The following is a 14,075-nucleotide window of genomic DNA, read 5'->3' as shown; positions in this document are numbered from 1 at the left end:
TGCCGTCGATGGTTTGCCTGCTCCGGCATTTCGGCAGCTCTTAAGCTGTCCTGCTGCTGAACTTGTTCCTCACACCGTGCCTGTGATTGTTCCGCATCTCAGCAGCTCGCTGGGATGTCATATAATGAGCGTGTTGTTCGTGTTGATGATCCACCTGCTCCGGCGTTTTGACAGCTGTGAAGCTGGCCTGCCGCTCAACTTGTTCCTCGCGCTGTGCCTGTGATTGTTCCAGCATCTCAGCAGCTTGCTGGGAAGTCATATAATGAGCTTGTTGTTGGTGCTGATGATCTGCATGCTCCGGCGTTTCGGCAGCTGTAAAGCTGGCCTGCCACTGAACTCGTTCCTCGCGCTGTGCCCGTGATTGTTCCGGCATGTCAGCAGCTCGCTGGGACGCCATATAATGAGTGTGTTGTTAGCGTTGATGATCCCCCTCAGCTGCGCTTGAGGAGAACTGTGCAACTTCTGGCTCCCTCCATAGTCGTTTGCGACAAATTAGATTTTCTTTTTCCAGGAATGTTTAAAATTGGCAAACTGCCAATATGGATTAAAGGTGTTTGCCCATGTCCTTTTGTCAGCAGTGCCTGGAGCAGATCAGATAATATGAAAATGTGTGTACACACTGTGGGTTAGCGTGTGTTTACACAGAGTGATAACAGGCCTGGCTGAGATAAGGCTGCTGCTAAGAGCTGTTTAGTATAGTATGTGAATTTAAATTCATAACAGTCATGAAGCCATGTCATTTACCGGGATAAAAAGTAGCCTATGTGTTAATCCAGGTTACAATCTATCTATATGCCGAATTTCATTCAAATCCGTTCAGCCATTTTTGCGTGATTGAGGAACAAACATACAAACATACAAACTTTCACATTAACAATATTAGTAGGATTCAGAACAGTATGAGAGACAAATTTGATGTGAACTATCTGCAACAGAGATAATTACAGTATTTTATTGAGTTAAATTTCTTGTCTTCCCTAGGTACTGAAAGAGACTCTGAGGCTGTACCCCACTGCCCCGGGAACCTCCAGAATATTAGGAGAAGATCTTATAGTTGAGGGTATCAGAATTCCTAAAAACACATCAGTGTTGGTATGATGCACTTTAATGTCTTTGTGCCTTATTCTGCAGATCTTTCTTTGCTGTCAATGAATAGGAATTGTTTTATTTCCAAGGTTGAAGACCTGTATTGACCTAGTTCATCTCACTCCTCTGAGGGGTGTATTAGGCAGCACGGAACTTAAACCTACCTGTTTTTCATTCGACTTTTCAGTGCCATGTGTATGTACCAGTGCCAATATTTATGACCATTACATTATTTATACTTTGTATTATTATATTTTGTACCTGCTCCCTCTGCAGACTCTAACTGTAGTTTGCATTTCTCTCACAACTTGTGCGTGGAAGCTAGCTGCCATGTACTGCACACAGTGAGTACAGGAGAATCTGCTTCATAACTGTCTCCCACTAAGAAACAGACCAAGGATCAAGTAGGACTTACAAAAGAAAAGTACTGATCTGTTATTATGTCAGTATAGTACTTTGGCTGTGTTAGGGTGCATTCACACTGAGTAAACGCTAGCTTATTCTGAACGTAAAACACGTTCAGAATAAGCGGCGTCTAAAGCAGCTCCATTCATTTCTATGGGAGCGGGGATACGAGCGCTCCCCATAGAAATGAATGGGCTGCTTCTTTCACTCCGTGCAGTCCCATTGAAGTGAATGGGGAGTGCCGGCGTGTACGCTCCGGCATGAGCAGAGCTTGCCGTATACGCCGGCACTCCCCATTCACTTCAATGGGACTGCACGGAGTGAAAGAAGCAGACCATTCATTTCTATGGGGAGCGCTCGTATCCCCGCTCCCATAGAAATGAATGGAGCTGCTTTAGACGCCGCTTATTCTGAACGTGTTTTACGTTCAGAATAAGCTAGCGTTTACTCAGTGTGAATGCACCCTTAGAAAGTTTCTGTTTAGCTCCAGCATAAGTCTGTCTTTCTGCTAATATCTCTCTCTGCCTGTGCTCACTCCCACCTCCATAAACTTGAATAGATGGGAAACAGGAAAACAGGCTGATAAAAGCAGAAATAAGTATTTTTCACCCAAAATATATATTACAAAGTTTCTTATAATTGCCTGTACTATTGATTTGTGCAAAGGTTGTTGAAACAATAGTGCCTATTTAAAGGGGCTCTATCAGCAGAATTAAGTTGTATGAGCCCCACATATGCGTGAATAGCCTTTAAAAAGGCCATTCAGGCACTGCTAATCTTATTTTAACCCCCCCCCCGTTTTAAAATAATACCGTCATCTTGCTGTCACGCCTTCCTTTTCTTTCTTCTTCCAGCAACGCCCTTCTGTCCTCGCTCTTCCCCGCCTTGATCTTCTGTTCTTCCGGTGGGTTGTGTTCAAATCCCGTGCGTGTGCAGTAGCGCTCCCTCCGGAGCACTACTGTGCACGCTCCGGCGCCATTTTTGTTGTAGTTCTAAGCAGGGCCGCCATCAGGAATTTTGGGGCCCCATACAGCCTAAGTGTCTGGGCCCCCCTGCCATTTTTGCTTTGTGCGCCGCGGGAAATTTAGCCCCACCCACTGTTATGTTGACTCCGCCCACTCATTAATTTTCCATTTGCCCGCACACTGTATAATCCTCCTACAGTCACCCGTAAATTATATGTCCCCCTCCGTCTCTCCCCTAGCTTCATATACACCCTTCATCTGCCCCCAGATTCATGTCCCCTCCATCTCTGCCCCCAGATTCATGTCCCCTCCATCTCTGCCCCCAGATTCATGTCCCCACATTTCTGCCCACAGATTCATGTCCCCCCCATCTCCGTACCTCCCAACTTTTGAAGAACTAAAAGAGGGACAAAATGTGTGGCGCGCTTAGCGCGCCGCAGCAAATTTAGCCCCGCCCACTTGTTAATTTTTCATGTGCCCGCACACAGTATAATCCTCCTACAGTAACCCGTAAATTATATGTCCCCCCTCTATCTCTCCCCCAGTTTCATATACACCCTTCATCTGCCCCCAGTTTCATGTCCCCCTTCCATCTCTGCCCCTAGATTCATGTCCCCACATCTCTGCCCCCAGATTCATGTCCTCTCCATCTCTGCCCCCAGATTCATGTCCTCTCCATCTCTGCCCCCAGATTCATGTCCCCACAGTGTCATGCCATCCCCTCCTTCATCTGCCCCAGTGTCATTCCGTCCTCTCTTTCATCTGCCCCCAGATGCATGTCCCCACAGTGTCATGCCGTCCCCTCCTTCATCTGCCCCAGTGTCATTCCGTCCTCTCTTTCATCTGCCCCCAGATTCACGTTCCACCTCCACATTAAACTTACCTTCTCCTCCGCTCCCTCGCCGCTCTCTGCGCGTCTCTCTCGCTGACACATGCGGCTGAAGGAAGGAGCTGACACAGGTCAGCTCCACGCTTCGCCGCTGGGTGTCTCTCTCGCTGACGCTGACATGTATGCGGCTGAAGCGAGGAGCTGACCTGTGTCAGCTCCTCACTTCGCTGCTGCCGGCTCTCTCGCTGACACATATGCTGCTGAGCCGGGTTCCTGTGTCAGCTCCTCGCTTCATCCGCGTATGTGCTCAACTCAGATCTGCGTCCTCTGGACGCAGATCTGAGTTGAAACAGGACATACAATGACTGCTGCCGGCGCCAGGGGGCCCGGGCCCCCCCCCATTTTAAAATTTGTCCGGGCCCCTGACGCCAGTAGCAGTAGTACTGGCCTATCGGCGGCCCTGGTTCTAAGTACCCATTAGAACTATGCGAGCGTACTGCGCATGTGCAGTATGCTCACGAACTTCTTCATTCCGGAAGAAAAGAACATCAAGGCGGGGAAGAGCGAGGACAAGGGGGGTCGGTCACTGGAAGAAGAAAGAAGAGGAAGGCGTGACAGCAAGATGACGTCCGACTGTGCACGACCGCCCACTGTGCACTGGTAAGTATCATTTGAATAATGGTTTTTAGGGTATTATTTTAAAATGGGTCATCTAATGTATCAGGGCCCAAGTGACACTATTGACACTGTACCTCCTATATATCTCCCATAGCTAAACTAACAGCGGATTCCCAAAACTGATAACAAACTGATCCGTTTAGGATCAGGCCAAGATAGCTTTTCAGCCTCTGGATATAAACCAGAATATTCCAATTCACTGACCGCAAGCAGAGGATATAAAGGGGTTGTCGAGGATAAATTGTCTCTGGCACGGAGGATGGGGAAAAAAAAAAAGGCTCCAGTGTCTCCCATTGTGGTCCAGTCCAGTGGGGCTACAGTGCTTCTTCTGGTGGAAGTCCTCACCTCATATGACCACTGTGTCCAAGCAGGGGTCTTGCAAGTCACCTGTGATGTCTAGTGTCCTTTTCTTAGGCCACTGAAGCTGCTTATTGGCCTCAATGGTGTTGTGCGGCGAGATCTTCTGCTGGAACAAAACGCCGGGAACAGCAGGACCCAGCCCACGGGTATGGTTTCTTTTTTTTTTTTTTTTTTTTTTTTTTACCTTCCTCGGCCTTTTTGACAAAAACGACTTATCCTGGACAACCACTTTAACCAAAGTAAATTAGAAGGTTGCTAATTTTTTTATTATGCAAAGATTAAAGCCTTATTCACACAACAGTGAAAAAGGGCATCGAACATCAAAGGATACAAAATGGATGACACTCAAAAATGGACATAGACACGGAACAGATGCAAAACAACCAATAAAAAAAGGATCAATTTATTTTCAAAGCAAAGAAATGCATGTTCATGTGAATATAGCCTCAGTGGAATGCATACCATGCACGCGGAAACTGTTTTCTCTGTCCCTTTTGCTCTTTATTATTTATTATAGGTCTACTCTTATATCACTGGGAGGATGGAAGAATTTTTCAAAGATCCACTCACCTTTGATCCTGACAGATTCAGCCATGACTCTCCAAAGTAAGTTAGAATTCACTATCTGGTCATGAAGGACTGACACACTGATCCTCTGGTTACTGAATTACACAATAGCTTTTGTTATTATTGTATAATAGCAGAGGTTTGCATGTAGGTGTAAGCAGCATACTTCTGACCGGTCTGTGCTTTATGGGATAACCCTATTAATCTCAGAAGAGGATGGGATTATGCAAAGGTACTCCAAAAATGGCAAATATAAAAGGCTTTGTAGGAAACAGGGAGGAGCGGAATAGCAGCATCGGTCCTGCCGCTGCTGGCTTCACCGGTGCCGGCGTCTACACTCCCCGGCATCCACCTCTCTATTACAGCAGATGCCGGGTCTGTATTACATTGTGAAGGCTGTACGTCCGATGCCTAGCGCACACGCAGGGCCAGCGGCATAGAAGCGACGGCTTCTCGCCGCTGGCTTTGCATATGTAACCTCGCCCACCAATGACGCAACAAAGCTGGAAGACAGAAGAATTTACTGTAGCGAAGACTAGTGAGTATGCGACGTGGGACAACTCCTTTAAGCAATTTTGGTAGTACTAGCTATAGAAAGTGTAGAGGTAGCAGCACCTCTAGGGGGCGCCAAAGGCACATATTCCTTATTTAATTATAGCTTCACCATGTCTTGCTACAATGCTATATAATATAAAGCAACACCTCATATTAATTTAGTGTGAAATCACTGCATACTATAGTCTGTCATACTTGGATAGGTGGGGCTTTGGCAGATTTTACATTGGTTCCAAAAACCTTCAACCTAAACCTCTTGCCCATTGCATGGGTTTCATCTGTCAATATGAAATCATAACAGGGAGTACCCTACTAAAAGTATGATTCATGAATCCTGTGTAATGCTTTATTTTTCCAGCAAAGGGAGTAGGTTAAAGCAGTCAGACCTCAAGTCATCATCTCGCCATCTTAAGTGCAGAGGTGTTACATAAAGCTTTTGCGCTCCAATGCAAAATATGTTTTGGGGCCCCCATTTACTATGTGCTATCTATAATATTGGTGTCTTTTTATGTTGCAGAGAAGCCTTTAGAGCCTATGAATTGCCATTAGCCAGTAGCCATTGTTACCGCTTCACCCCATACAGTTACACTTCTGATTAAGTGGATCCCTTTAAGCCTTGATATGTAAATGTATATGAATAGATTGTGTTTCAAATGGTTTCTTTTTTCTTCCTCATAGACCATACTTTACCTATTTCCCGTTTTCACTTGGACCGCGGTCTTGTATAGGACAAGTGTTTGCACAGGTACACAGATATTATATGCTTTATTAACAATTATCCTTTTGATTCATACTTGCTAGTTTTCCTGGGACATTCAGGAGGGTCCCAAAAACAGGGACTACCTATTGGAAGAGCAGTCAAGACTCTTGGGACTGCTATCTGTAATGTACAAGATTTGGGCATTATACTTGCCAGTCAGTCCCAAAACAGCACATTTCATTCCCACATCACAATAGGGGATTTGGCCATAACCGAATATTTTCACAGCACAGTCCCCATACCATTCTTCCTCTGATACATTCAGAGCTGCCATCAGAAATTTCAGGGCTTCACACAAGCAATGTGTCTTACTTCCTTCCGCTCTCAGCACACATTATTACATGTACTGTGGCTGTCTCTAAGGTCCTGGTGGCAGTGCCATATATATGCACCGCATGCTGTCAAGAATAGTTCTGTTGAATATGCTATCCTATCAAGAGGCATCCAGTGAAAAAATAATAAAGCTACCATACGGTATATATATTCACAGCCAAGCATGTTCATGCGCATGTAGCCTCAGTGGAATTTGGTTTAATATAGAATTTTTTTCTCTCTTATACCAAAGTCTGACTGGTTGACAAAAACATCATTTACTGAGCAGATGAGTTAGAAGTCAGAATGACTGCGCTTTTACCATGCCATATATTCTGCCGCCAATTCGCACTAAAAGTCACATGTGAAGAGTTAGGGTCCATTCACACCAAGGAAAATGGTGAGGAATTTGGTGTTGAATTTCTGCTAAAGGAACCCTTGGAAGTCAATGGGATGCATTTTTAATTTTAGCACTGAAATTCCACACCAAATTACTCAGCATTTTCCTCCGTGTGAATGGACCCTAATGTTATGAAGAGGAGTGCTTACTGGAGCATAGCCTGCCAGTGAAAAAGTTCTCTTCCAATCAACTAGTCCTCCAAGCAGCACTACCTGTATCAGCTAATGTCTTTGAGCAGCAGGGCACTGGAGTAGTTACTGTATGGTTGTCATTCTCACTTGATCCCTTGCATTGAGCTACAATAAGGAAGGCTATCTTTATTGTGGGTCTTTGTGGGGTCCTGACAAACCATCCATATAGCCCCTGAAGGACTGAGAGGTGCAGCTACAGAAGACCAGCCACGATGGTGTTTTAGCACTATTGGTCTCCTTATTACACCCTCTGGACACATGACTATATACATGTTACTGTGACTTTAAGGAAGGTGAGAGAGTAACAAAAGTAGAGACGAGAAGGCGGGATGGTCAAGTGAGTTTTGTCACTAGTCAGCACGTGCACAGAGCACAAGCACATAACACGTGTCTGTGGCTCCCAGGTAGTCCACTTTTGCTTGATGGTGAACCCTCCTGGGCAATCTAGTTCTATTTGATAGTATTTATCTACCATGGGTGAATGCTGTTGAATAGTATGTGCAGCAGTGCTGGTTTTCAGTGGAACTTCTTTTCTTGATATAGTCACAATGATGTGACTACCGTAACTACAACCCTGATGGATACATTTATTCTGTGCTAATACACAACAAGCTATCAGAACAGGAGATTTGTGCTGCTGATGTACTGTGTGAAGTGTAAGGCCAGGACTAAGGCGAGTGACTAAAGATCGCTGCGTCTAACTGCGGCTCTTTCTGTTATAAGGAAAAATATCTTTGTACCGTGTTAGCCAGTGGATATAAAATAAAATTTTTTTGAGAAGTCTTCTGTAGTTGATACCTTTATTAATGGCTAACTTAAAAAAATGACATATTGCGAGCTTTCGGGAACTACTAGAATGGTCCCTTCATCAGGCTGGTATAACACAATGTCTGAAGGCAAGCATATTTATGTAAGTAAGTAAGTGAAGTCACATTGTGAACCAGAGAATACAGTGACTGTAGCTTCTTGTTCAGAAATAAATCAGAGCTCAGGATACGCATCTGTGAAATGTGTAAATTTTTAATATCTTAATGCAGATGGAGGCGAAAGTTGCGATGGCAAAGCTGCTGCAGAGATTTGATTTCCAGCTGGTAGAAGGTCAAGAATTTAAGATCCTGGATACAGGAACGCTGCGCCCCATGGAAGGTACAAGGTGTCGTCTCAGAATCAGAGGGAAGCAGTAAAGCAATACCATCAGCATACCATTTGTGAAAAATAAGACTTAAATACAAAAATTGCCTTAAACACAAAATTAAAAAACTCTAATTCTAAGTATCATTATTTTGTATAAAATTCTGGTCCATTTCTATACGTTGCTTTAAAGACACACTCTAGGCAAAACTAAGACTATGCAATCCTAGAGTCACACAACCGAGATTGTGCCAGAAGTGGATCTCCTAGCATGATAGTTATCCATGATGTTATACTGTCTGGTACTGTAATGGGTACAGTATGGGACTCCTAGCATCATAGATAACTAAAGTGCTAAGATTCCCGCTCAGCACATGCACCTGGTTTTACAGGTGAAAATTGGTTTTGTGAATGTAGCCTGATGCAGGGCTTAGGCATAATGCATGGATTCTCTCTTAGGTGTTTTTAATATCTCTGTGTCACGCTCATATATTAGGCGAAAACTCTTATGTACACTAAGCAGCCATGTGCACTAAGTCAGTGCTGAGGGACACAAAACTGGTGTACTACAGAGCTATAATATGGTAGTATGCAATACAGGGTATCAGTTTTTACACGTAGTTTTCCTTATTTGTATACTTGCCCAAAGGGGTTCTGTATCCTGAGCACTTGGTAGTTATATTTTGTTGCTTCTCGTCCACCAAGACACAGAAGTCTATGATTTGCCTGGTCAATAAATTTCTTCGTCATGTCAGCCTTGGGTCAGGTCACACAGAAAAGCCCATTATGGCTAGAAGCCATGTTGCAGCTAATTGCTAGGTGATACAGTAATAAGTTCTGTCTAACTGCCTAGTTAAACAATTACAGAGAATTAGTGTCCTGCCTTTGATGTCGCAGTCAAGTGATCAGGCAGTATTAACCCTTTCCCATCCCAGACAGATCAGCAACAGCATCCACTGTTCAAGAAAAATGAAGCTTTATTGGAGTAGTAGTATAGCTGGCCACAGAGAGCTATCTCCCCTGGCCTCCCCATAAGGTTTCTTTGAGGGGGAAAGGTAAGCAAGTCAACAGAAGACACTGCTAGCAGGGCATAGGATTGGGCATAGATGGGGCAAATTACTGGGATCAGGAGACATTCAGAAGGGGCTGTATTCCATCAAAGCCTTAAACAACATGTCATCTAAATTTTGGACACTAAACCACCAGTAGGTTCTAATGGTATAATAGATTTTTGTCTTTAATAACCTTATACTATTGCTGTCTGTGACCAGGATTTAGAAAGATAACAAAAAGATTATACTTACCTATTTATGAATCAGTTCACCTTTGGGGCATTTATTTATTTTGCTTACTTATATAGCACCATCATATTCCACAGTGCTTTATAGGCATGCATAGTGAAGCTGAGGTGTACTACTCCAGAAGAACCCGGACTAGGACAACTTTAGTATGAGGGATTTTGGGAAACATCAGTCCATATGATGTATTTGGGGGTCTCATGCCCCAAATACATCTGATTGGTTCTCCTTAGAGAGGACCCATCACCTCTCTGGACATGTCTATTTTAGTAAATAATTGAATTCTCGGTTACAGGGCAATTCTGGAGCATCTTTTCTAAGGTCTGCATTGTATTGCTTCTGTTTTCCTGCTAGAAGTCTATGAATAAGATAAGATAATCCTTTAATAGTCCCACAGTGGGGAAATTTCAGTGTGTTACAGCAGCATAGTAATACAGATACAGGATAATACACAGTAATATATTACAGAAGTAGGCACACATATACTGAGAAGAGAAGATATAATAGGAGTCCATGGCAGCTAAGGAACAGAAGAGAAAGAAGGAAGACTTCATAATCATAATCATTAGTTCTCTGTGCGGAGTGATCTTCGCTTGGTCTGATGTAGATTATACACCCTGATCGCGGTTGGAAGGAAGGACTTGCAATAGTGCTCCTTTTGACACTTGGGGTGAAGCAGATGGTCACTTACAGTGCTGCCAAGTGCCACCAAGGTCTCATACATGGGGTGGGATTTGTTCTCCTACATGGAGGTCACCACGGACAGTATCCTTCTGTCACCCACCACCTGTACTGGGTCCAGGGGGCTCCCCAGGACAGAGCTGGCCCTTCTGATCAGACTGTTAAGTCTATTTCTGTCCCTAAATTAACAATATTGGGAGAGATTTATAAAGTCTGGAGTTTTCTGTCAGTCTTCATGTCTCTTATGCAGAATGTACTTGATTTATGAGGACATGGACGCCTGGCACCATTGTCCATTGTTTTAGCACTTTGTCTGTCCATTGTTCCAGTCCTTTAAGAAACCAGAACAACAGACTACACAACACTGATATGAACATAGCGTAACTCCATTATTTTGGGCATTTCAACTGGCAATTGGTCATGAAGATACCACGAATGCCAGTTTGCAATGGCCAACAGCAAACTTTTGTCTTTGGCAAAATGGCTGTTTTACTGTACGATGTTAGTAATTTAAACTGAATTCTTCCCATTTTGTATTTTTACTGCAGTGCTTCTATAGGTTTTTCACTTGCTGACTTGAATTGATAGAAATCTAGCATTGAGAAATATGTGCTACAAGTTTTATTTAATGTTGTGGTGGTTTCATCAACCGCTGTCACAGGTTATAACTTGCACCCACCATACTCCACACCTAGCAATTCATTACAACAACCACCAACGGCGACTGACTGAAATGAACATCTGTACAACACATTAAACAGGTGGAGCTCATGCTGCTGACACGTGGTAGGGATGTACGGTACACATTTTAAGATTCTTCTTGGAGTGCTGGATGTACATTTTGGGGATGTTATTAGCATGCATTGGGTGTGCTGCAAGGTCATATTAGTGGGAACTGTAAGTAGCACATGTTGGGTTAATGCAGGGCCGCTTTAACCATAGGGCCAATGTTGCAGCTGCACCAGGTCCTATGGTTGAGGGCTCCTCAGCATGACAGTCGCACATTTTGGGTGCTGTCCAGCTGTTCCGGCCAGCAGGCAGTGATTTCAACTCTGTGTCCATATAACACAGGTAGAGATTGAAAACAATAGTGGAGCACAAAGCTATGCAAAGATCTATCAGCTCCGTGCTCCATTATTGAGTCTTTGGCTGATGATTATGGTAGAGAAGCGCAATGAGCGCCATGGCGCAGACACTACAGGTGGACAGTGCAGGTGTGAGTGAGTATTCGGTGACATAATGAGGCACTACAGCGTAATAAATCAATACACACAATAGGAGCTCCAAGAGCTTACAATCTACGAGAAAGAAGATGTGACACAAGAAAAAGAAGAGCTTACAAAGTGGACCAGACATTTTTATGAAAAAGGTTACTTTACCCTTTCCCATTAGAGAATGTCAGGTATTTGAATATGGTGGGCTCGGTTATACAGAGGAGACCTAGCAGCAATGTCCACAATCAGTGCCCTCTGATCATGGGTATTAAAACCCTGACACCTCGGTCAAAGATGACCAAGGAGCCATTTTCCCGGTGGTTCATGGGCTCCCAGCTGTTATGGTAACCTCACTCCCAGGACCGGAAGGCAATTTGTCACCGTGACAGTCAAGAACCTATTGAAGACTACTACACTGGTCATTCTATTACAGGCTACACTAAGCATATAACATGTCATTTTGGCTGCAAAGAAATGTCATAAGAACGAAGCCTGTAACAAAATCACACAGATGCAATTTTTTTCCAGTTCTGTCCCATTCTGAATTTTTTCCCAGTACATTGTTTGAAATATTAAATAGCTCATAAATTGCTCATACTGGTCTGTGAATGGAAAAATAAAATAATAATGGCTTTTGGAAAGCAGGGAGTCAAAACGAAAATCAAAAAATGGCTGTGACAGAAAGGGGTTAATTACAAAAAAAAGTTACACTCAGATAAAGGCATCATATCCTGTGGGATAATGCAAGGGGTGTGTGTAAATAGAAGATAGTTAGTTTTAGGGAGCGGAAATGCAGAATTGCTAGATTAGGAAATGTGATAGGCCTTCCTGAAGATATGTGTCTTCAGGATGTGCTTGAAGCTGAAGAAGAAATATGTTTTCTTCACTACTTTTCAGGCTGAGTTACTTTCTACATATTAGTCTATAAAAAGGACAGGAGTAGGATGAGGCTGCTACAAAAGACACAAATAATTGCTGCTGATGCACTCTTCTATTCTGTGCTCTTTTAACACTGTTAGGTTGTAGATAAGATGCTACCAGTGTGCAGAATGAGGCAATAAATCAATTAACTAGCAGATGAATCCTACTCCACAGCTCCTTTCTCCATATAGCTCTGTGTGTGAGGCATGAGAGATGTTTTATGTAAACAAGCACTCAGATTGAAAATAAGAAGCAGGAAAACAGCTTAATAAGCATTGAAGGAAACCAATCTCCTTAATAAAGATATATTACAAACTTTCTTCTATTCACACGCACTAATTAATTTACGGAAAGTTGTTTGTAAGTGGAGGTACACTTTAATTCAATAACCAGTCCCCATAAATAAATGTAGTACCACACCCCCAAATCTAATACTTAACCAAGCGCTCTAAACTAGTACAGACCTGGGCCAGACATCTCTAAATAAATACAGAGCAAAGGTTCTGCAGATACTAACTTCCCCTCATTCCTGCAGCTTGCAGATCTCTTGACTCCTTGGCATTGCCACTGAAAAATGCTGATGCTGTTTCAGGCGTCAGACTGTTGTCTGTGGTAGTGCCCAGGAGTAAAGAAGTGTTTAGGAACAAAGAAAGGTTAGGACTTTTTGCTGAGGAGACTTCACTGCTCTTCTAGGGAGGGCCTCCCTTTTTTCCTAGAGAGTTGGCAAGTATTGATATTCCTGTTGTACTGCTGGCAGCATACGTCGGTGGCACAGCCAGGGAAAGCACAGCCATGACAGGTAAAGTAGTGCTATGATGTGAGACCCCAGCAAACAGCTCCTAAAATCTCAGCTTCCTGCATTTTTATTAATTTAAAGTGATTGTCCTTTTTTAATAACTAAAGGCAGGAAATATGTAACTTACCCCTTGTTCACATCTGCATTTGTATTCCGTTCGGGGGAGTCTGCATGGGGACCCTCCCGAACGGAATACCAAACGCAATTGCAAGCGCTGTGCAGTGAAAGCACATGAATCCCCTTAGACTATAATGGGGTCCGTGAACTTGTTGCCAGCTCTCCGCACAGAACATGCAGAAAAGAAAGTAGTTCACAATCTACTTTCCTGTCTGCATGATTTGTGCAGGCACCACGTGGCAAACACACGGACCCCATTATAGTCTCTGCACAGCGCTTGCAAATGCGTTTGCTCTTCCGTTCGGGGGGTCCCCATGCGGACTCCCAGAACGGATTACCAAACGCAGATGTGAACGAAGGTTTATACTCACCTAGTAACTCTATCCAGTACAAATTAAGACTAGTGGGAAACACTGGTGCAATTGGAATATTATCAGGTTTTTTTCCATACTGGACAATTCCTATGTTATGAGTACTAAACCTGTATTTTAGGCTTCAGTCATTGAAGGGAGTCTATCTCCTCTCCAAGCATATTCAACTGACACCACCATATTTCTGAGCACATTTCAGTAATAAACAACATACATTTGTCATTTATGTCACATTTGTAGATTTGGAGAAAAACAACTTAGTAGTCCTATTCAAATGAGATAGTTGGTGCACTGTAGCTGGGCTTTCAGTTCTCCAGAGCACTGCTCTTGCCCCTTACACCCCTGCCATCTTCTGCCTGTTCCTTCACATGGGGCAAAATGGTCAGGATTTTGACTTGTAATCCGTGTCAAAATCCTGCTAAAAAACCGCCTCCCATT

The 14,075-nt window shown here is 43.5% G+C and overlaps 1 protein-coding gene across 1 annotated transcript in view; it reads left to right on the top strand.

Annotated features, from left to right (window-relative positions):
* The window catches only part of LOC142212700 (cholesterol 24-hydroxylase-like), a 38,160-nt gene extending 29,868 nt beyond the window's left edge, over positions 1 to 8,292 (top strand). The window contains exons 12-15 of the mRNA XM_075280685.1: positions 982 to 1,092; positions 4,841 to 4,929; positions 6,124 to 6,190; positions 8,146 to 8,292. Coding sequence (XP_075136786.1) covers positions 982 to 1,092; positions 4,841 to 4,929; positions 6,124 to 6,190; positions 8,146 to 8,292 — 414 coding nt within the window. The remainder of the gene's footprint in view (positions 1 to 981; positions 1,093 to 4,840; positions 4,930 to 6,123; positions 6,191 to 8,145) is intronic.
* Positions 8,293 to 14,075: the final 5,783 nt, after the last annotated feature.

This window comes from Leptodactylus fuscus, chromosome 7 (genome assembly GCF_031893055.1).
Source record: "Leptodactylus fuscus isolate aLepFus1 chromosome 7, aLepFus1.hap2, whole genome shotgun sequence".
Taxonomy (NCBI): domain Eukaryota; kingdom Metazoa; phylum Chordata; class Amphibia; order Anura; family Leptodactylidae; genus Leptodactylus; species Leptodactylus fuscus.
Note: the sequence above shows the minus strand (reverse complement) of the source record. Positions and strands in the feature narration are given on the sequence as shown.